Source organism: Vairimorpha necatrix, chromosome 7 (assembly GCF_036630325.1).
Source record: "Vairimorpha necatrix chromosome 7, complete sequence".
NCBI lineage: Eukaryota > Fungi > Microsporidia > Nosematidae > Vairimorpha > Vairimorpha necatrix.
Window position 1 is genome coordinate 463,814 of NC_088822.1, and position 25,696 is coordinate 489,509.

Here is a 25,696-nt window from a genome sequence, read left to right on the forward strand (position 1 = left end):
AGATACACATTTGAAATCGGATGTGAAAACAAATCAATAAAACATATTGCTGATGAGATCCAAAAAGAAATTGAATCTATTAACTCAATATTTTTTTTCGACATGATTATTTTAAACTATTCTTATGATGATACTGTTAACGATCCCATAATAAAGGATCTTGTAGATTTTGCTAAAGATCAAAGCAATAAAAACATTTATGAATATGTTCTTGAACAAGATAATTATTATGACCAAAAAAGGTTAATGCTAAAAATTAAGACTACAAAGGAAAGTAATTCCAGTATATATGTCACAATAATTTCCTATGTAAGAAAAGAAGACATACATTGTTGCAAAGTAAAAATCGATTGCAAATATGGCTTCAACATATTCGAAATAAATATCAATAAACATGAAGCCGAAAAATTATACTATGAAATGTATGCACCCCCAGACTTTTATGATAATAATGCATTTAAAATTACGCAAAAATTATACAGAAACGTAGATATTGAAGCAATAGAAGATTTTTTCGAAGACAGAAATGTAGAAGAAATCTTCAAAGAAAATGAAATTATTTACGACGATTTTAAAATTGAGATTGATGGAGATAAAATAACATTTTCTACCATACAAAATTCTGATTCTTATATGCTTAGAAATAGTTCAATTGATAACGAAAACTTAGACTTTATTGATCAAAATTGTTATGAAGAGATAAAAAATTATTTACAATTCATTAAATTAGTTGTAAAAGATAATTTTCGGGGATGCGATTTTTTTTATCGATTATTAAAAAAGAATGACAGACTAGAATTACTAATACAAAGAATTCTGAACAAACCTGGCACAGCTTTAAATATATTAATTGCGCATTTATGTGAATATTCGGGGGTATTAGGTAGAGAAGAAATGAAAAGAATAATAAGAAACAATAAACATCCTGAGAATAGTTTATATAACAGTGATTTAGTAAATGATATAATAGAAGCTCTATCAAAAAAATGTGATTTTATTGGCTATATAAGTAAGGGATGCTTATTTTTAGAAGCTGAAGCTTTTATTAATGAAAAAGAAGCCATTAATGATCCAATATTTAAAACTTTTATAGACATTATAAAATCGATATCAAAAAAAGACAATGAATATATAAATTTTATGAATATATATGATGTTATAGATCCCTACATAATGGAAATTAGGACATATAACAAAAATATTGTTAATTTATTAATGAAAACAGCGACATGTTTTGCAAGCGAAGATGTTTATTTTGAATTACAAGATGGAGAAGAACGCGTTTTTAACAAAACTGACTTTTTAAAAGATCAAGGACTTGATAGAAAAAGAACAAAAAAAAATGCAAAAAAATTAATAAAAAAATTAGAAAGAAACTTACAAAAAGCTAGAAGAAAAGAAAGAGGCATGACGCGATTATCAAATAAAAGAAATAAGTATGAAACTGTTTTACATAATAAATGTAGAGAATGTTATGATAAAACATATAACAAATTTTTAAATGAAAACATTATGACTTTAACTGAAGACGATATAAGTGGAAAGGCGATCGAATTAAAACAAAAACTAGAATTAGACATTAAAAAGACAGTTATATCAACTGATATACAAAAACAAAAAAATAAATTAAAAAAATCGTTAAAGAAATATAAATCAAAAAATAATAAGTTCGAAGAAGAATTAGTGGAAAAATATGACAAAGAATTAATTGAACATTTCATAGAACAATTCGGAAGGGAAGCCGAGGAAAAATTTGAAAGAGAAATAAGAGAAAATATACACAAATACAAAAGACAGAAAATCAACGAGCTGAAAGAACTACTATTGCTCAACTTAGAAAGTGAATTGACGAGGGGATTTAGAAATGTTGAGTATGATGATAAAATCTCTGAAATAAGAAGGCAGTGGACGGGCAATGACTTTATAAAATATTTCTGCGAAGAGGATTCTGCAGTAGATTTACATAATAAAATGGTAGAAGTCTTAAAAAAACATTAAAAAAAAGAAGAATTAAACTTTTAATTTAAGAAATTATACAATTGTTCGTTTTTTAAATTTATTTTAAAAAAAAATTATAATATACTTTTAAGAAGTTTATTTAGGCGAAATTTTTTAAAATTCAGTTTCAATACAGACAACGGTAACTACAAATAAAAAAGGTAATTGCCAAAAAATAGATATCAAAAGTCAAGTCTACGTCACACGCTTAACCGACTCAGAGAAAAGGAATTGTAATTTTCGTGCGTGAAGGTTTGATGATGACCTCAAATAAGCGTTTTGTATATGCGAATGTGGTGTATTCACGCTGTACTTTTAGACTACAATAACTATACTTTTATTAACAAACATGCTAAGCAGCATCCTTTTTTAATTGCTTTGTTTAAAGAAGATAGATTGCAATATATGTCTATATCGCCATAAAAAGGTATTTTTTTTTGCGAATAAGATGTATGGATAACCCTTACATAAGGACCAGAATGTTTTGGTGTGGCTATTATCCAACTGATATTGTAAGATTCTTACATACTTAAACTCCCTCGATTTAACTTGCCTATGCGGCAATCTCCACCGTATTCATAGACTTTGACTCCAGTTGATCATTTTCAATTTATAACAAAAATCGCGTCTAGAGTTATCTCAAAGGGATATAACAACAGCCACGGTTTTAATGACCAGAGTAAAATCATATCGTACCAGCTAAAAGATTTAAACAATCAATCGTATCGCACACATGGCACCTTATACCGCCAATCAAAAGCTTGCTTTGAAATACTTATTTATGATTATATATCCGAGGTATCAAAATAGCATATTCATATAATCCAAAGGAGATTTGATGTACAATACTTGGTGCCTGCTAAACATACATTTTGTCTCGCTCTTCGTTTCATAGTTATTAATGTCGTCTTTTATGGATCTCATTGACTACTGATCACCTATGAGTTTCACTCAGCGGATTAATAGATTAGAAGACCAAAGACACGATCAAATTATGATGTGAGATTATACAATATTTTTAACTTAAAAAGGAGTGTGAAAAGAGGAGCTTGATGTAGATATCAACTACTAATCACTTCTGTTAAAGATAATTGTAAGTTAAGAGTCAAATTTATTAAATATATGTTTATAACAACTCGCGCTAAATTTAGAATATGTGATTTAATTTTCTTTACTGCTTTCTACGCCTACTACTTGGCTCTTTAAATAAAAATGCATTTTTTTTGTTAACTGACCATGGCCCGCGCTTTATTCTTCCGCGTCTTATTATCCCTTCTTGTATTGGTCTTTACGATATCTTTATTTTCCTGTTATAATACATAAAGTCTATAGGCATGAGATTTTTTTTACATATGTCTTCTTAACAATAAAACCGAATTTTATCCGTCTATCTCATTCTTCGACTACAACACGATTTCTTTTTGAGATTCTTCTCTTTTTAAATCTCTCTGGATTTTTGAAAAATGGTGTTCAGCTATCTTGCCACGATAGCTTTATATGTGAATAATGGAATGTACAACTACACTACATCTAAACATGTCTTGTGTCTGATCTGATTACAGCCAATACTGTTTCTTTGCTACTCTTAATAGCTCCTCTGCGTCTTCTATCCGGGTTCCTCGACTAATGCAAGTCATCGCCTTCTCTTCTGTTAGACAACCAATCATCCCCATTCTAACATATATTGCATTTTTTACGTCTAATGCCTCAAAGGAACTTACAACCTCTTCTTTTTATATTGTTTGGGTTCGATCATTTTTTAAGTTCTACCATGTTAAAGATTATTGTAAGTTAGGAGTTAAATACAAAAAAAAATATATTTTCATCAACTTCACATTGTAATATGAATGAAATACATATTTAGTAAAAATGTAATTATGAACAAACCATACATGCGAACGAACTGGGCTTTATATGGCTTAAAATCCGCAAAAATTCCCTCGTAATCACTTGGGACGGTATGTACTAAGTTTCACAAATCATATACCACAAGACTTGAAATCCTTAAGAAGGTAGAAGCGTACATCTAGATGATCACGCTGAAGAAGACGCTAGAAAGCATTGTTCTAGTCTACCGAAGGAGAGGAGACGAAGCCTATGTGGAAAAGACTGTGAAGCCTAAAAGCTACCTTCAAGCAAATGACGCTAACGCGTAATTTATCCTGTTAAACTAGAAAAATAAACTACATTTAGCATATCCTAATTAAATTTATTTGTTATAAATCCTGTTATTAATTTTTTATATTTAAAAATATCATTACACATTCTTGATTTGTTTAATGTAATCGAGATTTTATATTAATCTCCTACTAAGTGAATAATTAAAAAAAAAATATTAGAACAATTAAACTCATAATTTTACTTTCTCAAGTTGTGTTTTTTCTTGCAAGTAAGAGGTAGGGAGAAACCTTACAAAGGGACTAGAGGGATTTGGGTGTGATCCTTATCAAACTGGTACTGTGAGATTTACTCACTAAACTCCCCCATATAACTTGCCAATACAGCAAGTTCTGTCGTATCCATTTGACTTCGGCTCCAGGAGCTCATTTTCTTTTTATACCTCAAATCGCGTCCAGAGTGACCTCACGGCGGATATACTTAACGGACATGGTTATCTATAACCCGAGGAGAGACATCGTTGTACAGACTCAGAGGTCCCTACAATCATCTGTATTGCACATCGACTCCTTACACGACCACATCACCAGCCCAGCGTTTTTATTGGGCTGCGTTGACCACCAGTCTCCCACTAGTTTCGGCCACCGTGTTACAGAATTTTGATGGATAGGGTCCACGAGACCTTCTATTGCCCTACTTCGTCTAGTCTCTTAGTTAGCTTTAGGATCCCACACTAGAGTGCACCAGCCATGGGCTCCAACTAGGCCGTACCCACTAGATACTTCTATGTATTATTAAATCTTCACGTGGGTGATACTGTTTTTTGGCTTTGGGGTGCGTTACACACTAAATCAACATACCATTATGGCTGGACACACATAAGTTTCATTGAATCAACTTAATGATTATTGTGGACATTTTCGTCATCTGAGTTGTTTCAACTGCATCGTAGAAAGTAGAAACAATTTTTGTGTCCCTGAGAATCGAACTTGGCCATTGCTCAATGAAAGCATCTCCTTCTACCAAATGGGATAAGGGCATCTCTCAAGTTATTATAGTGCAAAAAAAATATTATCAAAATTTGTATAGGTGAATTCTTAAGATGTGGGTTAGTAGTAATTTCTTATTTTAAATCAAAATTTGTATTAATTGTATATGTTTATTATTATTTTTAATATATAAAATTTCAGCAATTTCTGTCTCTTTCTTGCTCCTCCAGTTTTGGATTTCAAATTTGGAACAAAATAATGAACTAACTCTTAGATGTGGGGTTGATAGTGCTCTTATTTCGAATTAGGGTGTAGTTTCGTGAACCTCTCGGCTTCAAACACTTAGTATAGTATGAGCACCAAGAATTTTGAAATGGTGTGTACAAACCATGTCTTGTGTTAACTATTTCATACTTTATATTAACAATGAAATACCCAAAAAATATTTCTGTTTTAAAAAAGATTTGTAATTTAGATAAATTTTTTTATCTACGCTTTACACAAGATGAATACATTTATTTTTCTATGATCATCTTCCGTCATTTAAAATGATTTAACACATCAAAGGACCTTAAACAAATGGAATTTATCGGGAATCAAGCCCGATATTTAAGGCTCAACAACAATCTTTGACTACTAAACTACGATCATCTTTCGATGCGTAAATAAATTTATTATTGGCCATAAAACCAATATATATCGTCTCAGGCCTATATTTCATTTTTATAGGTTAATAGCGAATAAATTAATATTAAAGCTTTAAAATCCAATAAATAATCTTTAAGTCTATTTTTACTTTTATAGAACAAATAAATTTGTTTTATATGAAAAAATGTGAAATATCAAATTATTTTAGTGAATAACGTGTTTCAATAAAACGTCATCGTATCATGGCTTACTAATTTGTAAAAACATCTAATTATCAATAAATCTCACTTCTAATTTTACATGTTTAAGATTCTGAAACATTGGCCAATTTTTCTTTAAAAATTTGTTTATCCACAAAAAAACATGAGAAATTTTTACGACTTCCCATTTTACAATAACACACACAATTTAGATGATCACAGTCCATTTGACAAATATGAAAACATTGATACATACATTTCTGAGCACCAAGATGAAAATTATTTTATACTTATAAAAAAATATCAACATAAATATTGTTTTAATCCAAGACTTATATTACAAAAAGACATAAACAATTCTCCTCATATTCTTCATACCACAAATTTAGAAACTAAATTTGGTATTTTGGCTTACCAAGAGTTCAATGATTTTGCGCCTTTAAATTTTATTATCGAACAAGATCGTAGTTATAAAAGTTATATTTATGAAATTATGATTAGTTTGATACAAATCAATAATGACACAGATTTCTTTTATGAATTTGCTGATTTATTAGAAATAGAGACATTGTGGATCAATAAAAATTATAAAATTAAAATGTGCTGGGTTACCTTTTTAATATTAAATGAAGGGTATTTTGATAATACGATATTTAGAAGAAATACAAATGAATTAGAAGGAATTTATGAGCTTATAAAGTTTAATAAAAGAAGAATACAAAAAAGAATGAACAATAACCAAGAAGAAAAAGCAAATAAATATAAAGACAATAATTTTAAAGGAACACAAGAGGGGGAAATTCAAGATAAAAAATATGAGGAAAATGAAGAGACAGAAGACAATAAAAAAATAAAACAAGAACAAGAAAAGGCAGAACGAGAAGAAAGAGAAAAAGACGAAAGAAATAGAAGATTTTTAGATTATTTAATAGAAAGAAGCAGAAAAATAAATGCAAAAAAAGAAAAATTAGAAAAAATGAGAAACAATAAAGAAACGATTTCAAAAACACCACCTTTAAAAAGAGGCAAATTGAGGACATTCAGCTCTGCGAAAACTTTTGGCACAAAAAAATTATGCACCGAAAAAATTAATAAAGAAAAAACTCAAAAAATAAAAAAAGAAAAAACTCAGAATAAGTTAAAACTCATTCTTGTAAAACTACTTTTTAATAAAGAAAAAGTCAACCAGAAGAATCTTGACATTTACATTTCTAAATTACAAAATATTTATGATACAAAATCTAATGAATTTTTTACATTGACTGATAAATTAATTTCTGTGTTAGAATTTATACTAGAAATAAAAATGCCCATATTTAATGAAATGGCAAAAAATGAAACTAACGAATTTATAGAAAAATTTGTACAAAACATAAAAATCAAATTTAAAGCATCAGAACAACGCATAAATGAAAATAAAACTATGAATAAAATGGAAGAAATTTTTAGAAAAGAAATGGAAAGATGTGAAGCACTTGAAGAAGCTACTAGAATAGAACGACTTAAAGAAGCAGAACAAAATAGAATACTGGAAGAAACTAAAGAAGTCGAAAAAGTAGAAAATACATTTGAAAAGAAAGGATTCGACATGACAAGTTATAAAACTAAAAGTTACAAAAAGGGACGATTTTTAGTTTACCAGGCTGTTCCATTTATAAAAGACAAGGAAACAAACGAAGGAATAAATTTTAATAAAATTTACCGGATTATAGAAATACAAAATAAACAGATAGAAATGATGTATAAAACATTGAAAGATAATAATAAAATTGAAGAATTAATAGATGCACAACTTGAATCACTTTCAATAAAAGCGAATGACATGTTGACAGATTTAGAGAAAAGAAAAGAATAAAAAACAAAATATTTATAAAATAAAAGCATATGCATCTACTTCTTTTAAGTACAAACACAAATTTATTTTTTTAATCATATTATTAAATTTTTGTTTTTTTATTTAGTTTTTCTCTTTTTGGGGGAGTTTGTTTGTTAACCAACAAACTCACTGAAAAAACTATAAAAAGATTTCTTTTGCATGATCAGCATAAAATAAAAAATCCGAATTTTTTATCTACCCTAAAAACATGAAATTACAAGAACAAACACTCAAAAAAATAAGAAGTGTAAGAATAAAAGCCATAGAATGTCATTCTATAAAACCACTTGCAATCTTAGGACTTTACAATGGATACCTCCAAACTTGGAATACATCGACATTACTTTTGATTAATGAAGTACATGTTTCAGATTTCCCAATAAGAACTTTGGCACTAGTTGAAAAAAATAATTGTGTTTTAATTGGATCTGATGATGGTCGAATTTATGTTTATGAATTGAATAATTTACAAAGGATTAGTTCGTTTGATGCTCATGCGGATTTTATAAGAAAAATTATAGTGAATCCTCAGAATACAGAGTTTTTAACTTGTAGTGATGACACTACTATAAAATTATGGGAGATAGGGTCTATTATGAAATGTGTTTCTGTATTTACTGGTCATACACATTTTGTAATGGATCTTGTTTATTATCCTAAGGATAACAAACAATTTCTGTCTTGTTCTTTAGATGGGACTATCAAATTATGGAATAAAGAGTCGAAATCTTGTATTAAAACCTACAAAGGGCATAAAAGTGGAATTAATACATTGAGTTTCTGTAAAGATGATTTGTATTTTGTAAGTGGATCAGATGATTTTTCTTTAAAGATCTGGGATATTAATAATGGAAATTGTATCAGTACCCTTAAAGGACACACTAATAATATTATAAATGTGTATTCTATGAATACATTTCCCTATCTTGTCTCCTGTTCCGAGGATGGAACTTATAGATTGTGGGATACAAATACTTTTGAGAATACAGAAATTATAAATTTGAATAGTGGACGAATTTGGCAATATAAAGAACATAAGAATATTATTTTAATAGGGACAGACGAAGAATTAATTTTTAAAAAGATTAAAACGGGGAAATCTTTGTATGATTTGAAGAATAATAAGTTATATTTTACATCTCAGAATTCTGTCTTCAGTTGTAAAGTTGATGATATTTACAATATTAAGAAATTGGCAGAGTTAGATTTTTATCCCTCAGAATTATGTGCCTCTGAAAATGCGAAATTTATCTCAGTGTGCGATGATAAAAATTTTTCGATTTTTTCTTCTTTAGGTTTTAGAAAGAAGATGTCTGGACATGGAAATAATTTGCATTTTTTTGATAATGAAGAGTTTTTAATATTAAGAGATGAGTACATTGAGATTTATGAGAAGAATGAGATGATTAGATCTATTAAGATTTATGATATTGAGAAGATTTTATTAGCCCAGAAGTATATTTATGTACAGAGAAATGATTCTTTAGATGTTTACACATTTGAAGGTATTCGGATTTTTACCTGGAATTTTAAGGCTTTTAAAGCACATGTAAATTCCAATATTTTAATATTAGAATTAAATAACAAGATCCAGATTTATAAAATTAATGATGACATCATTTCTGCATATTTAGAACAAGATATTGAGATTGATGAAGTTGGAATTCCCGATTCCTTTATTTTTTTAGGGGAGTTTAATGTTAAGATTGATTCTTCTTGTTGGCTTACTACAGATAATCATGACACAATGTTTATGTTTAATTTCGAGAGTAAAGGGTACTATATTTTCCTTAGAGATGATCCTTATTTATATAATTTTGGACCAGTAAATGGGCTTATGTGTGGATTTATTAATGATAAGGTTCTATTATTAAATAATTCTCAGACTACTAGTAGTCTGAGTTTTCTAGATTTAGATTTAGAGTTTATTAATTTCCAGAGTCGCATTTTCAATAATGAGAAATGTGACTGTAAGGAGTCATTCAGAATTAAGGCCATTTCTTTCCTTGAGTCTTTAGGGAAGAATAACGAGGCCCTTGAGATTTGTGCGAATGATAATCAGAGATTTGAGATATTAATTAAGCTTGGCCTCCTTGAGGAGGCGTCTGCTTTAGCAGTGTCTCCTCCCATGTTTGACAGACTTGGTCATGAGTTCTGTAAGAGAAGTGATCTTGTCAATGCGACAGAGTGTTTATATAAATCTGGTAATTGGAGGTCTTTATTATTTGTTGATTTATTGTGTAATAAGAAGTATTTGAAAGAGATAGCAGAGAATTCCCTTGAGAATGGGGAGGATAATGTGGCCTTTATAGCCTTTTTGAAGAATAAAAATTATGAGAAATGTGGGGAGATTTTAAGAGAGAGTAAGTTTTATAATTTCTTTAAGGAAACATATCTTCAATAAAATCAAGTATGAAGATTTTTAAAACATGTCTTTACATTCTTTTATATAATTTTATTTTATATAGATCCTTTTAGCTTAATAGGTCTTTATATAACATCAATATCTTAAACATTCTTTATATGTATAATTATACATTACAATATTATTTTATTCTTTTCTTTATCCTTATATGAAAATGTCCAATCTCTCAGAATTATTCCCTATAGAAGTCTCCACTCACAATCTCTATTTCCACGAAGAAGCTTCAATCTTCTCTCTTGATTCCTTTGACGACTCCGTCGCCACTGGTGGCGGAGACGGAGTCGTCAGACTCTGGAAACTCCAACTTGACGAGATGACCCACCTTGACTACAAATACACTACTGCTCTAAACTCTTCTATAAAATTCATATACAAATCTGACATTATAGTACACAATAAAGCAGTGAACTGTGTAAGATTTAATAAACAAGGCATATTGGCGTCATCTTCTGACTCTGGTAAAGTGATAATTAATTACAATAAAACTAAAGTACTAAGAGACAGTGACGGACTAGATTGTTATGAAATAATGTGGATTGATGATAAATTACTAGTGGGACTTAGTAATGGGAAGATAGAAGAGTACTATGTCGACAGAGAAGATGTAGAAAGAAGCAAGATGGTAAAGACTTATAGTGTACACGGGGATATAATCCAAGGAATGAGTTATAATGAGAAATATAAACTTATAATGACATTTAGTAAAGACAGGACTAGTAAAATATTGGACTACGAACTAAAAGAAGAGAAAAAGGCAAAAGCGCCAACAAAAGACACTGTAGGTGAAACTACACAAAAGACATCTAAAAAAATGGACACTGTAGGCGCAACTACCCAGAGCACAGAGCGAAAGGCATGTGCAAAAAAACAACTTACTAAATCTAAAAAAACTGACACGAAAAATGTCTCAGGACAGAGCGCGTCAAAAGAAGTTTCCAAATCTATCGACACGAACGAGGACGCCGCGCAGACTAAAACACCCAAAAATGTCGAATCTGCAAATGTCACCTCATTGAAAAATACAAAATTAAAACCAAAGAAACTTGACATTTTAGAGACATTCTCTCTAAATTCTTCTGGTAGATCTTTTTTCAGAAGAGGCTCTTTTAGTACCTCAGGCCTCATGGCTTACATCCCAAATTCCAAACACAACTCCCTTTCTGTCTTAAATTTCCCATTTACAGAATCTTACTGGGCTTACCAAATGGGCCCTTTCAACTCTGAAGTCATCAGAGTACTCGATAATGAGAAATATCTCTTTATACTTTGTAAAACGAGTCTTTATATTTATAAAGACTTCGTCTTACTGTCTTGTATAGAAAATATAACTTTTAAGAGTGTGACTGATGCGACACTAATAGGAAATGTCTTGTTAATAACGGCACTTGATGGATTTATAGCATCTTTTAGATATAACTAAATAAATTAAATTTATAACAAAAAAAAGTTCTGGTATTATATTTATTTAGGCTAGCAACTTTTAAACTTTATTTGTTAATATTATTGGGTCTTGTAAAATTTTTTCAATATTAAAAATAAACAATACTTTATTTTTTAATATTAAAAAAAATTATAGTTGGTTTTCACTATTATAAAAAATTTAAGTTAGTTTTATTATAATAAATAAATTTAGTTTATTTTCACTATAATAGATTTTACAAATTTTAAAATTTTTTTGTTCCCCTTTTTGGTATGGGAATACAAGACAAAATTAACGAAATAGAAGCCGAAATGGCAAGAACTCAAAAAAATAAAAAAACTGAATACCACATAGGAACTCTTAAAGCAAGACTAGCAAGATACAAACACGAACTTGATAACCCCAAAACCACTAATATAAAATCTGACGGATGGGAAGTCGCAAAATCGGGAGATGCCCGTATTGCTCTAATAGGCTTTCCAAGTGTGGGAAAATCAACTCTTTTATCAAAAATAACAAATACTGAAAGTAAAGCAGCAGAGGACGAATTTACTACTCTAGACTGTATAGCGGGGAAACTTGAATACAACGGATCAACTATACAAATACTAGATCTGCCTGGTATTATAAGCGGCGCATCATCAAACTTAGGTAGAGGCAAACAAGTCATAAGTATTTGTAGAACAGCAGATCTAATACTTATAGTATTAGATCCACGAAGAAAACATGATAAAAAAGTCTTAATACGAGAACTTTTTAATATGGGAATCAGGCTTAATAAAAAACGCCCTGACGTCAGTATTAATTTAACTACTAATGGTGGCATATGTATAAACAAACAATGCGACTTAACACAGACATCAGAAGAAGCCATAACAGCAATACTCAAAGAATACAAAATTAATCACTGTAACATATTAATAAAAGAAGATGTCAGTACTGACGATATAGTAGATTTATTAAGTAAAAACGTGTCATATATAAAATGTCTCTTTTGTTACAACAAAACTGACGAGTTATCGTACGAAGACTTTAAGAACTTGAGTTTAGAAGAAAATACGATACTAATTAGTTGTAAAAATGATTGGAATATAAATGAACTTAAAGAATATGTTTGGGAGAAATTGAACTTGACGAGGATTTATACTAAAAAGAAAGGAGAGATGCCGGATTTTAATAGGCCGATAGTGTTGAGAGATAATTTGAGTGTATTTGATTTATGTGGGAATATTCATAAAGATTTTTATAGTGATTTTAAGTATGCGCTTGTATGGGGACGAAGTGCGAAACATAGTCCGCAGAAAGTAGGCCTTAATCATGTACTTGAAGATGAAGATGTTATACAAATATGTTTAAAATAAAACTGATGAAAATTTTTAGATATTTTAAAATTATATGTATTTTAAAAATTTTAGAGGGTAAAATATACCATAACCTTTAAATAAAAAATAATTAAACTATTAATAGTATGAATATAAACATATTCATACTATATTTAAAACATATCTTCAAAATTTTTACAACAATTTAAAACATATCTATAAAAATTTTATATTTCAATAACAAATCTATTTAATAAAATTTTTACATCAATTTAAAACATATCTATATTATCTTAGACTGTAATAAAGGATCAAATAAAATTTTAAACCCAAATTTAAAAAATTCTATAACATAAAAACAATTTAAACAATTTAAAAAATTTTTATTTTATTATTCATAAGGCAAATCCTGGGTCAACTGGGCTTAATCCATCATACCCAAGTAAAGACAAAGCAGCAAGCGAAAACATCAAATGATAAGGATCTGGTTCATTCCCAGGCCTATCAGATATCCCACCTTTAATCCCCTGACACCTAAGTATAAACTCTTTAAGCTTTTCTTCATCAATCAAATGATTCTTTTTTATCATTTTTAATGACGCGTAAGCCCAAAACGAATAACAAACATCTTCTTTCTTATTAATTCGTCCACTTAATCCACCATTTTCTACTTGTCTTAAACATATAAACCTACTTATATCTCTACTATTAACATACTCAATACCACCTAAAGACCTAAGAACTGACAAACAACAAAATGTAAACGCACAATGTGTTTCGTCACCAATTGCCAGTCCAAACCCGCCGTCTTTATTGTAACAAGACATTATATATCTAACACAAGATTTATAATCAAACTTTATATTTTCACAAAAATCTACTGGTATTGGTTTTGATAACGACGAAATATCAAAAACTCTGTTTTTATTTAAATACAAGAGATGTAGTGAAAGTACTGCGCTACAATTAATTCTATTGTCAGTCATACCAAATTCGTCATTATTAAATGACCCATTTTTGTTAAAATTTTTTAGTATGAAATTTACAGTTTTAATATCAAAAAAATCTTGTTTAGAAATGTATAAGATTTGTAAAGCATTAAAAGTTGATAAAATTGTAGAAGGGAAGTTTGTAGAGCCGCCGTATCCGCCGTCTTGGTTTTTACAATTTTTTGTAAAAAATAAAAAATTTGAAAAATCTTTTTTAGAGTTCATTATTTTGTAGGAATTTATTGTCCAATAGATTGTGTTTAATCTTGAGGGTTCTGATAAATAAAAATCGAGAATTTTGTCTTGAGAAATTTTTTCTAAAAAATTTTTATGATCTTCAATATTCAAAATTGTCATGGGGATAAAAAAAAGAAAGGAATTTATAGAGACACTGTGTATATCTTTAAATAATCATACGAAATTTATAGTATATTTGTAAATCCAAATTAATATTATATTCTTATAGACCAAGATTGCTTATATTTATGATTAGTAAGAATCAAAATATTTTAAACTAATATAGCGAAATATAAAAAAAAGATGCATTACTTCCCAATAGGTACTCTTTTTTTGCGAATTCATTATTAAAAATCATTTACAGGCGAATTTTAAGTAAATTACATTTTAAAATAGTTCTTGATATGCTTTTTTTTAAAATTAGTGCAAAATAAAGCCATATTAATATTTTTTAAAGCAAAATTAATTTTTTTTAAATTTTTATAATTTTTATTTAATTCTTATCTCCTTGACTATTCTACTTAACACATTACTCATCGTCTTCACAATATCTTCTTTATTGCTTCTTATTCTACACTCCAAATTTATAAAATTCTCATTATTAGCAATACACACATTATAAAATATATCATCATTCTGTCTAGTAGTACACATAATATTAGACACAATAATATCTTCTTCCTCTTTATAATCAATAATACTTCCTTTTACAAATTTAGTAAATTTTTCTAATACTCGTCTAGGCGACAAAGAAGACATTAATTTTATAGAATAAACATTTTCCCACGGCATTTTCCTCCAAATATTCTTAAAATCTTCAATTTCGCAACTTTTTATTTCTAAGAAATCTGAGACATCAGTTTTTATTTCTCTAAAATTTAAAGTATAATTCTGATTAGCATATTCCCCATTTTCATTTGGATATTTAAAAGTCACTGATCCATTTATAAATCCACTAGAACTATCTAAAACTCTAAAGACAAGTTTTTTAGAAATTGCTGATCTTGCCTTCATATTATCAGGAAGATCAAGTAAAACTGGTCTAATATTTTGACTAGTACCAAAATCAAATAACATGGTCTGTAAATAGTTATCAGTTTGATTGATTAATAAGATATTTAAGATTATTTCATATTTTGTGTATGAAATTGTACCTTCAACATAAATTGGATCAGAAAGGCCTGTTAATTGTACGACATTGAAAAGTGACTCGTCATTGTCTTCAGATTCTAGAAAACTTTTAAGTTTTTCGATTTTTTCATTTTTATTATTTTGAAAAAATGGAATTTCTAGAGGTTCCAAGACATCGACTCGTTTTAAAAAATTTTTCTTTTTTTTTGAAAAATTTTTATAGGAAATTTCTAAAGTTAAAGATTTTATACACAAAAAAATCGTAGACTTGCAACTTTCATCACAAAAATCTTCGATTTTTGTAAAACTCAAAAATAAAGCGATCATTTTAGCTTTTAAATCTTCAAAAGATTCATTTTTATCTGATTCATTCTTAAAAGATTCGTATTTATCTGATTCGTATTTATCTGATTCATTTTTATCTGATCCATTATAAGAAGATCCATTCAAGATATTTTCATTTATGGTAGATCCATTAAATATATTATTTTCATTTATGGTAAAATACATTTCTGTTAAAGAAATACATAAAAAACTTATTAAAAATCTTGAATCTTTCTGAAAACATATAAAATCTGATGTTCCTTTAAACTCACAATATTCTTTAAATTTCCCATCAACAATACTAAATATTTCTTCTAATTCTTTCCTCCCTGAATATTTTACCAAAATCTTAAAAATTTTTCTAAAAATTTTTCCAAATTTAATATTTTTTATATTAAAAATCAAAATTTTTAAAATTTCCAAATCTTTAGAATTTTCTAAAATCAAAGAATTTTCTAAAATCGAATTTAACAAATTTAAACAAGAAAACGACAATCCAGGAATCTCATGATTTATATTTTTATAACAAATATTTTTTACTTCTTCATTATAAATACCAAATCTAGAAACAAAAACATATAAATTTTCTAGTATCAAAATCTCCATCTTTTTGTTTTTTAATATCATTTTTTCAATTTCTTTATATTTTAAAATTAAAAGTTTATAAAATTGCGGGGCGTCTTTAGTTTGACAAACTTCTAATGAAAAATCTAGACACAATTTAGAAATTTCAATATTAAAAGGGTTTACTAAATCTAAAGCATTTAGAGAATATTTTGATAAATCGATAGTGTCTTTGATTTTTATTAATTTAGTAAAACTAATATTAAATAAATCTTCATTATCTTTTAAATCTTGGAAAATTATTCCTACGTATTTTTCTAATAATAAATTATTAGTTTCCAAATCTAAAAGTTTTAAACAAGCTTCTAATCTCACTTCTGAAGATTCAGAAGTGACAAATTCTTCTAAAAATTTTTCATCTTCAATTTTCTCGATTAAAATTAATGAAAAATCTTTAGATTTCGTATTTTTCACTTTATAAGCAAATTGTTCAGCTTTTTCTTTATTAATTTCCCATAACGAACAAAATGCTTGTATAAGACAAAATGTATCCATTTCTTTATACAAACCATCATTCAAAATTTTTATTATCTCGTCATTCATTTCTATTTTCTTATAAATCATACCTAAGCAATAGTAAGCATTTCTTCTTACATATCCTACAGAATGAGATGTATTATTAATTATTGATTTATAACAATTATTTATTACATTTTTAGAATTTAAACATGTCACGAATCTTAAAGTGAGGCCTCTTATGAATTCATTTGGACTTTCTAAATCTTTTCTAATTTGGTTGTTTAGAAGTAAAAGTTCGCCTTCTTTTAGAAATGGGACATAGATTTCTAAGAAATAGTAGAGAAGTCGCTTGAGTTCATTATTGTCCATAAGTAGTACTTCTTTGACTACTGTATGGAGAATTGAGTCACCAATTTTCCCTTGACTGACATATTCGATTAGTAATTTCATACCTTCGATTTTTTTAGAAATTTCTTTTGAGTCTACGAGTTTCAGAATGTTTTCTTCTGAGGAATCTTTAGAATTTGAAATGTAAACTGAAGTCTTAAACATTAAAAAGGGGGTGAGAAAAATTTATAAATTTGTTTACTCAAATTTGTGTAAGAAAATAACATTTTACTTAAGTAAAATCTTTATTCTTTACATAAAGCTATGAGATTTAACATTTATAAATTTTATTTTCAATTTGTAAAATGAAGATTTAACAAATCAAGTATTAGTTCTTATATAAATCAAAGCTCCTTAAGCTTATTTTACATTGCAAATAACTCAAAAACAAATAATATTTTTTAAGTTTTTATTTTTTATGCTATTTTTTTTCCAATTTTTTTGACCCCAAAAATGTCGAGTTCTGATTTGCGCGTACTTGAGCCTCTTCTCGCCCACAAACAAAGCGTCACTTGCATCCAGAAACTTAGAAATGGTTCTTCTAATGTTCTCATTAGTGCCTCCAAAGACAAGAGCATTTTCTATTGGTCTCTTGATTCCGAAATAGAAAGTGACTTCGGTAAACTTCTTAAAGAATACGCTGGTAAACACAGTAAAAATGTCAATGGCGTCGCCATTTCTCCAAATGGTGACATGTTGGTTTCTGTCGGGTCTGATAAAATGGGTTACATTTGGGATGTCACCAGTAAAAATATCACTGCTTCTTTAAAAGGCCACGATCGTGACATTTTGTCAGTCGCAATAAACAAAGAAGGAACTAAAATTGTCACTGGGTCAGTAGATTGTTCTATAAAGTTATGGAATACTAAAGGAGTATTAATTAATACATTTGGACCAGGTCTAGAAAATTGTCATAAGAATTGGGTAACTTGTTTAGAATTTGATTCTCGTGATGAAAATATTTTATATTCTGGCTCTAAAGATGGATCAGTAAAGATTTGGAATATTGAAGATGGGACACTTCTTAAGACTTTCGTAGAAGGAAATGTTTTGGATTATCAGAATTATGAGAAAGAAACAGGCGAGAAACCAAAAGACAATGAATTGGCTTTAAGTGTCACATGTTTGACTTTCTGCGAAGGCGGGAATCTTTTGATTTACGGTGGTAAAAATAATAAAGTTTATATTGTCAATTTAGACACTAATGAATGTGTCGCCTCAGTGGCAGTAGAAAATACAGTCAGGTCTGTTACATCTTTTGAGTCTTTTGCGGGTATAGCGATAGGTACAGATGATGCTATTTATATTTATGATGTGTGCAGTAAAAGTATTGTGGCGACTCACAGTCTTTTAGAAATGGGAAAAGGAATATCTTGTAATTCTCTAGTAAGTCAAGGGAATATTTTGTACTGCGGGTTATCTAATGGACAAATTTATACTTTAGAATATTCTAAAAGAAGCGAATAAAGAGCATTTTATTTTTTAATGATAAGTATATATAATTTAATATTGATATTTTCAATATTGAAGCTTTATTTAAACTAATACACTTTAATTAATATTTTGAAGCTTTATTTAAACTAATACATTTTAATACATTTAAATTAATACATTTACAACCCTAAATGTTACTACACACATTTATTAAAATTACAAGTTTCATCGTATTGTGCGCTTTCATCAAATTCTTAATAAAATACATCTGGTCAATTTTAAATAACAAGTCAGTTTGGAAAAAAATTGAAAATAAAACTGTGGTAGTCACTGGCGCCTTACAAGAAATAGGCATGGAAATCTGTAGACAATTATCATACGAGAAGATAAAACTTCTTATGATCGACTCAGACAGAGAAAAACTCGAACTTTTAAAGAGGGAACTCGAAGTCAGAGCAGAAGTCTCTTTCTACGTAGTCAATTTCAATCAGACTGCTGACAATTACAATATTTATTCTTTTCTTGAAGATCATGACATAGGCTTCTTAATAAACGCGGCTTGTTCTTTAGACAGAGGCTTTGAGACATTTATAAATCGTAGAGATGATTCTATAATTAATACTAATATATTGTCTACTACTCATATAACTCATAGAGTTATAACACAAATGGTACAAAGAAAATGCGGGTATATAGCATTTATAGGCGAATCATCTTTTGATCTTCCTGTACCATTTTGCGCTTTATATTCCGCCAGTTTGGCTTACTTGCACCAATTGGCCTCTTCTTTGTACTACGAGCTCAGTGACTACGGAATAGTCTGCGAATATGTCAGGTATGGATCAATATTGAAGACGAGAATAGACAGGAAAGATGGAATATGTCATAATAATACTAAGAAATTTGTAGAGAGTTTTCTAAAGACATTTGGATCATCAAGGGAAATTATCCCGAGATTTTATCATATGTTACTTCACTGTATAGTCTTCTGTATTCCACAGACTATTATAGGACATTTATTTACAGAAATATTCGGGAAAAAGGAATTAGAACGAGAATATTTAGAAAGAAAAAGGAAACATAAATAAAATGAGTATTAATTTACATGATTGTGTTACTATTAGTATGATTTGTTTTATCATATATCATCATATATAGAAGAATTTCTACCCCTATTTTTGTAAAATCTAAACTTCTTATTTTGTCCTTATTATAGTAAAACATCATCAGATTTGGATTTAAAACTTAAATTTGATATTTTTAAGTGTGTATACTTAGTATTAATGCAGTTTAATAAAACTTAGTCAAAAATATATCATAAGAAGCGATTTTTTAAAAAAAAGCACAAAATTCAAAATATCATTTTTAAAAACATTTCAAGTTTATAATAAAATTATTTTTTAATTGATGGAATTTCCTGAGTTGGAAATCTTAGGCCAACATTCTGCTACTTCTTTAGGTAATGATCCACTAATTTGTCCTCCTCTCATATCCCCTTTAGCTGTTATAAGTACAGCAGCATTATCTTCAAATCCAATATGTGTACCATCTTCTCTTCTCCATACTTTCTTCTGTCTTACTAAAATAGCATAATGAACTTTCTTTCTTAAATCTGGTTTCCCTTTTTTACAAGAAACTACGACAATATCCCCTGGGGCGGCCGCCGGGTATCTGTTAAGTCTACCTTTGTAACCACGTACACCAATGACTTTGAGAAGTTTGGCGCCGGAATTGTCAGCACATTTTAAAAGAGTCTCCATTTGACAACCTTTTGTCATTCTACGATGTGGCTTTCTTGCTACTTTTTTTTCACCGGAGTCGACTTTTTTTTCAGCTGCCATTTTGGGGTGAAAAAAAAATTTAAAATTAAAAAAAAAGTAAACCCAAGAAAAAAATCCTAACGTGGTGTGTTTGATTGAATTTAGTTTTAATAAGAGATTATGTCTTTTTTACATATTATTTTATCAAATATTGTAATCTTGTCAAATTTTAATATTTGTCTTATTATTATTTTATCAAATTTTTAATATTATTTAAATTTTTAATATTATTTTATTGGTTCAATAACATCCACTGTATCTAAAATACTATCTTTTATTGGATATATAATTTTACAATTATCACATTCTAAATATCCATCCACAACATTTGTCTCTAATAAAACTTTCCTTATATTTTCACTCTCCAATGGATTTTCTAAATCTTCTTGTGTCAAAATGTCAAATTGTAATTTCAATTTTTCTAAAAATTCCCTGCCTTCGTTGCTCAATAACAAATTTCTTAAATTTTCTAATTTGTAATTTGATTCAACTTCTTCCCATTCATTAATTTTTAATGATGTTTTTGTAGAAAAAGGACATTTTTTACATTTGAAAATGCTTTGGACAAAAATTTTCATTTTGGGGCCAAAAAAAAGTTAATAATAATTTCCAAAAAAGATGTGATAAAAAATTGTGTCTTAAATTTTCATAAAAATATAAAGTAGCATTTTTAAAGCATCACATTAAATTTGTTGCAATTATCTTCATATTATAATTATAATTTTATACATAATGTTTTCCATATCGTACGTTTTTAATTCAAATCATCATGTTTTTAAAGCTTTGTGTTACTTAATTTATTTTTTAAGTATATTTCTTTCGTTTGTCTCATTTTTTTGACCCAATAGGCTTAAAACTTCATTAGATTTTTTTTTTCTTAAAATATTTTACCCCATTAAAATGTCTCTTAAGCCTAGTAAAGATTTTTTAGAAATATTTACAAAAACACTTAAAAAAGAAATAAAAATTGATGAAAAAGATTTGAAAGATGCAATGATTTCTCTATTAAATAAATCTAATATTAAAAATTTTAATGAATATATTCGTACATTTCAATACAGAAAAAATAATATTAATTTTAATAATATAACTGACAAATACAAATATCTTAATTTTAATTACAAACATAAAGGAGATCTTTTAGGACATTCAGGACAAGTAGAAAGAATAGCTTTTGATAATACAGGAAAACATGTTTTTAGTGGTGGAACTGATGGTATGATAAAAATTTGGCATGTTGATACTGGTTTTTTAATTAATACTTGTATAGGTCATAGAAATATGATAAATGATATTTGTTTTAGTAAAAATGGTAAACTGTTTGTATCTTGCGATTTTAATGGTATTATTAATATTTGGGACTTGGAAACATTAACTGTAAAATTTTCTATAAGATTAATTACAGGCGTAACATTCGCCGAATTCTTCGAAGTAAAAGATAAAAAAAATATTTACAATCTCGTAGTGATTTTAACTAACGGATTAGTCAAAGTTTACACTTTTGATGAAACAAAATTAATAAATGAAAAAGAAAATGATTTTACTTTAGATGAACCATATAAAGCAATTTGTATAACTGACGGAGGAAGATTTTTATTAAGAGCAGGTTATTGGCCATATTTAATTCTAATAGATACTTTTTTTCCAGAAAAATGTATAATTTTTGATACAAATAATCTTCCAGTACAAACAATTTGTGCTGCAAAAGATTGTGTAAAATTCGCCGCCGGTTGTGGCAACTGGCTTTTCCAATGGACGTTTTTTTATGAAGGCATTTCTTCAATGGGAAATTTTAATAGATCTTCTAAAATATTACCAGGTCATTGGAAAAAGAATGTATTTAAAATGGACATAGAAGATAATTATATAATTGACAATATGTGTTATTTAAAAAATTATTATTTAGTTTGTGTATGTACAGATTTAAAAATTAGAATTTATTCTGAAAGAATTTTGCGATTTACAATACAAATCGAAGAAATTGGTGTCGTGTGTGCTCATCCTCTTGAAAATATTTTTGCTTTTTACGGACAATCTTTAAATTTTTATTTTTTTGATAAATTAATTTTTTCAGAAAAACTTAATTTTAGTATCAATGATTGCCAATTTTCTACTGATGGTGAAAATTTCGTAGTAGGCGATGAAATGGGGAATGTTAGGACATATTCTGTAAATTATGAAAAGTACAAATATAAAGAACAATTTTTTATTACAGATTTTGAACATTTCGCTGGAGCTAATGACATTTTATTCAGAGAATGTAAAAATGAAAGTACTTTAGATTCGAATAGGAAAAAAAACGAAGAATGGAGATTATTGCCATATTATACTCAAGAAATTAATAATAGTAAAAATATTATTATAGAAGAAGCGGCTTTAGAACATTTCCCAAGTAGATATCTCGATAAGATTAAATATAGACGAAAATATTGCGAATTTCCTGAAGATCCTGTAGTAGTGCCATGTGAAATTGAAGAGAGCACGGATAGTTACGATATTGGGGAAGATAGTTCATCAAACTTTTTAAGTGCGACAGAGAATGACAATAAATCAAGCGACGAAGATTTGATTATTCGACGCAGAGCGAGTTACAAAGAGCCGACAGAAAATGCAGCACATAAGCCTGTCATATTAAGGCGAAATTTTGTAGAACCAGAGCTAGAAACTCGTACTAGAGGAATTAGACTTAGAAGAAATGACAATAACGAAGACGAGGGACTAGAATTTTTCCATTATCAAAGACAATCTGTGAAGAGAAAAAAGAAAGTAAAGAAAAATGAAGTGCCTCTTATTAGTAAATTAAGAAGAAATGTAAGACAACAAAGCGATGACACGATAGACTTGGAGACGTCAGTAAGCCCCAAAGTAAGACTTAGAAGACACATGTCTTCTGAAGATTAAGAAAAATAGACAAGCAAAGCACAATATAATGCTAGTTAAATAAACTTTATAAAAAAATTTATATTGAAAAATTTTATTATTAATTTATAATATTTGTTGCAATTAAATAAGTCATCCATTGTAAAAATTATATTGTGCCACATATAATCATGCGTAAAAGATTTAAACTAATTTTGATGGTTTTTTTTAACGTTTCATCAAGATAATAAACCTATACGAATATTTTTAAAAAATATTCAATAATTATTTGATTAATGCTTTAAAAAGTCATTTCTTGTGGTATTACAGAAATTATTTCAATTAAAATTTGTTTAAAGCCGTGATAAGCTTCGCATACTTAACGTATTTGATAAAAAAAATTTTAAACAAATACAAAATTAATTTGTATATAGTCATGGAAAATTTCGCCTACTAAACGTATTTGAAAAAAATAATTTTTAATTTTATTTATGAGAATCAATAACTTGCACACCAAACCCAAATATAAAAATCAAATTTTCGATTATTACTAGACATTCTGGCCTGTCAATTAAAATATTAAATTCTCCGATTTTTTTTAGATCTGCATTCCAAATCTTTAAATATCCGTCATCAGAAATTGTGTAAAGCTTATCCGTCCACTGCATATATTTTATACACGCTGAATGTCCCAAGGCAGAAAACAAAATCTCATTTTTTTCAGTGTCATAAACGTGGATTTTATGAGAATCGCCACTTAGGAAAAATCTTGTCTCGTTGCAACACAAAGAATGCAAAGAAGTCGTATCAATTTTATAAAAATTTGTAGATCGTGCTAAAATATTGTAAACTATCAAAATTCCATCAGAAGTGCATCCATAAAAAATATTATCCTTAATTAAAAACCGACTAATAAATTTATCAAAATTTTTAATAAACTTGATTTTGCCATTATTTTTAAATATTTGAAATTTCCGGAACTGTCAGTAAAATAAAGTCTGTTTTGGTAGAATGAATGTGTCACTTTACAATTATTTATAACTTCTTTGACAATGTAAAGCTTTTTTCTGTACTGTTTTAATTTATATAAATAACCTTCTAGTGTGGACACGTAGATGTTTTTACTACCAAGAGATATTGATGACACATCTCCAATTACGAATAATAAATCGACTATTTTATTGTTTTTAATAAGTACAACTGTACTTTCTGTAGTGCCACAAATAAAATAAGATCTTTTTCTTATTGCACATGATATTTCTCTAAAACCAGAATATTCATTTTTATATCGAAAAGTTGCAGTAAAAGATTTTGACTCATAGATATTTTGTGTTTTTGATTGTTTTTCATATGTCCCGCAACATCTGCCAGTGTAAATTATAGGAAATTTCAATTTTACGAAAAATATTTTATCTTTCGTATGGATTTTAATAAATCTATGAGTTTTCTCAATTTTGTTAATTTGATCTTCTGAAATTTTGTAAGCAGTCTTATTAGAAATCAGCCAACCATTCTTTGTACCGACAAATCCTTTCGTGTAGGTGATTGGTTTCGTACATTTAATTGTGTAATGTGGCAGATTATTTTTAAGAACATTAATTGTATTTCCCATTATTTGATATTTTTTTGGTTTTTTTTCGTTATGACTTGCTGCTGTTTTTTGTTTATTATCGTAAATTTCTGCGTTACAATCCATCTCTTTGATTTTTTCAATTATAAAATTTTTATCTACTAATTTAAAATCGGTCTCTGGCAAGTCGTGTGTAAAAATTTGTCCACTAGTAAGACCTAATAAAATTTTTGATCCACAAAATGCCAAGCTATTTGTACATTGTGGTCCATAATACAATGTTTTTATAAGTTGTCTATTATAATAAATTTTTACTTCCCCATTTTTATTTATAGTGCCTACAAAAGATTTATAAATATAACATTTTATGACATAATTCCTTGTCTCTTGAATAATCCATAGTCCTTTATTGTCTACTACTACAATCTTTCTATCTTCACCAGAAGACACAAATCCATATTTATTGAGTTGCAAATGAAAATTCTTCCGCTGTGCACGTAAAATTTTTCTAATTTAGTAGTTTCAATAGTAAAAAAATTATAATTACCAGTTATTATTTTCAAATCATTTGTGAACAGAACTTTTTGTATGCTGGTCGAATCAAAAGATTTTTCGATATTATTGTTTTTGAATATTTTACCACATAATGTCGCGTATAAAACAAATTCGCCATCAATAAAAACATCTGATACAAAATATTTAGTCGTAAATGTTTCTAATTCAATATTTTTTGTTCTACAATATTTCGTCATTTTATGTCGTCCAAAACATACAATATACTTTTCTGATATTTTCAAACCACATATTTTATATTCCGTTTCCAATATTACACTTCCCAGTGTATTAAACACATAATTAAGTTTTAA

At 28.1% G+C, this 25,696-nt stretch overlaps 13 protein-coding genes across 13 annotated transcripts; 8 read left to right on the forward strand and 5 right to left on the reverse strand.

Moving 5' to 3' along the window:
* Positions 1–1,512: 1,512 nt before the first annotated feature.
* On the forward strand, positions 1,513–1,998 carry VNE69_07041 (uncharacterized protein; the record flags this gene model as incomplete). Its single annotated transcript, XM_065474045.1, has 1 exon — positions 1,513–1,998. One exon carries the CDS (start codon positions 1,513–1,515, stop codon positions 1,996–1,998), a length of 486 nt encoding a protein of 161 aa, XP_065330117.1.
* Positions 1,999–6,116: 4,118 nt separating this feature from the next.
* On the forward strand, positions 6,117–7,808 carry VNE69_07042 (uncharacterized protein; the record flags this gene model as incomplete). Its single annotated transcript, XM_065474046.1, has 1 exon — positions 6,117–7,808. The coding sequence occupies one exon, from the start codon at positions 6,117–6,119 to the stop codon at positions 7,806–7,808; it is 1,692 nt and encodes a 563-aa protein (XP_065330118.1).
* Positions 7,809–8,037: 229 nt separating this feature from the next.
* Positions 8,038–10,233, forward strand: VNE69_07043 (coatomer subunit beta' (coPB2); the record flags this gene model as incomplete). The annotated part of the gene is made up of 1 exon (XM_065474047.1): positions 8,038–10,233. The coding sequence occupies one exon, from the start codon at positions 8,038–8,040 to the stop codon at positions 10,231–10,233; it is 2,196 nt and encodes a 731-aa protein (XP_065330119.1).
* A 175-nt stretch (positions 10,234–10,408) lies between these two features.
* On the forward strand, positions 10,409–11,674 carry VNE69_07044 (putative chromatin assembly factor 1 subunit; the record flags this gene model as incomplete). The annotated part of the gene is made up of 1 exon (XM_065474048.1): positions 10,409–11,674. The coding sequence occupies one exon, from the start codon at positions 10,409–10,411 to the stop codon at positions 11,672–11,674; it is 1,266 nt and encodes a 421-aa protein (XP_065330120.1).
* A 272-nt stretch (positions 11,675–11,946) lies between these two features.
* VNE69_07045 (developmentally regulated GTP-binding protein 2-like protein) lies at positions 11,947–13,035 on the forward strand (the record flags this gene model as incomplete). Its single annotated transcript, XM_065474049.1, has 1 exon — positions 11,947–13,035. The coding sequence occupies one exon, from the start codon at positions 11,947–11,949 to the stop codon at positions 13,033–13,035; it is 1,089 nt and encodes a 362-aa protein (XP_065330121.1).
* Positions 13,036–13,391: 356 nt separating this feature from the next.
* Positions 13,392–14,342, reverse strand: VNE69_07046 (geranylgeranyl transferase type-2 subunit beta (PGTB2); the record flags this gene model as incomplete). Its single annotated transcript, XM_065474050.1, has 1 exon — positions 13,392–14,342. The coding sequence occupies one exon, from the start codon at positions 14,340–14,342 to the stop codon at positions 13,392–13,394; it is 951 nt and encodes a 316-aa protein (XP_065330122.1).
* Positions 14,343–14,711: 369 nt separating this feature from the next.
* On the reverse strand, positions 14,712–17,312 carry VNE69_07047 (coatomer subunit beta (coPB); the record flags this gene model as incomplete). Its single annotated transcript, XM_065474051.1, has 1 exon — positions 14,712–17,312. One exon carries the CDS (start codon positions 17,310–17,312, stop codon positions 14,712–14,714), a length of 2,601 nt encoding a protein of 866 aa, XP_065330123.1.
* Positions 17,313–17,600: 288 nt separating this feature from the next.
* VNE69_07048 (ribosomal protein RACK1) lies at positions 17,601–18,614 on the forward strand (the record flags this gene model as incomplete). The annotated part of the gene is made up of 1 exon (XM_065474052.1): positions 17,601–18,614. One exon carries the CDS (start codon positions 17,601–17,603, stop codon positions 18,612–18,614), a length of 1,014 nt encoding a protein of 337 aa, XP_065330124.1.
* Positions 18,615–18,772: 158 nt separating this feature from the next.
* Positions 18,773–19,669, forward strand: VNE69_07049 (very-long-chain 3-oxoacyl-coa reductase; the record flags this gene model as incomplete). The annotated part of the gene is made up of 1 exon (XM_065474053.1): positions 18,773–19,669. The coding sequence occupies one exon, from the start codon at positions 18,773–18,775 to the stop codon at positions 19,667–19,669; it is 897 nt and encodes a 298-aa protein (XP_065330125.1).
* A 312-nt stretch (positions 19,670–19,981) lies between these two features.
* On the reverse strand, positions 19,982–20,422 carry VNE69_07050 (ribosomal protein uL14; the record flags this gene model as incomplete). Its single annotated transcript, XM_065474054.1, has 1 exon — positions 19,982–20,422. One exon carries the CDS (start codon positions 20,420–20,422, stop codon positions 19,982–19,984), a length of 441 nt encoding a protein of 146 aa, XP_065330126.1.
* Positions 20,423–20,628: 206 nt separating this feature from the next.
* VNE69_07051 (multifunctional methyltransferase subunit TRM112) lies at positions 20,629–20,979 on the reverse strand (the record flags this gene model as incomplete). The annotated part of the gene is made up of 1 exon (XM_065474055.1): positions 20,629–20,979. The coding sequence occupies one exon, from the start codon at positions 20,977–20,979 to the stop codon at positions 20,629–20,631; it is 351 nt and encodes a 116-aa protein (XP_065330127.1).
* A 322-nt stretch (positions 20,980–21,301) lies between these two features.
* Positions 21,302–23,302, forward strand: VNE69_07052 (WD40 repeat domain-containing protein; the record flags this gene model as incomplete). Its single annotated transcript, XM_065474056.1, has 1 exon — positions 21,302–23,302. One exon carries the CDS (start codon positions 21,302–21,304, stop codon positions 23,300–23,302), a length of 2,001 nt encoding a protein of 666 aa, XP_065330128.1.
* Positions 23,303–23,745: 443 nt separating this feature from the next.
* On the reverse strand, positions 23,746–25,582 carry VNE69_07053 (uncharacterized protein; the record flags this gene model as incomplete). The annotated part of the gene is made up of 3 exons (XM_065474057.1): positions 23,746–24,240; positions 24,285–25,319; positions 25,412–25,582. The coding sequence occupies 3 exons, from the start codon at positions 25,580–25,582 to the stop codon at positions 23,746–23,748; spliced, it is 1,701 nt and encodes a 566-aa protein (XP_065330129.1).
* Positions 25,583–25,696: the final 114 nt, after the last annotated feature.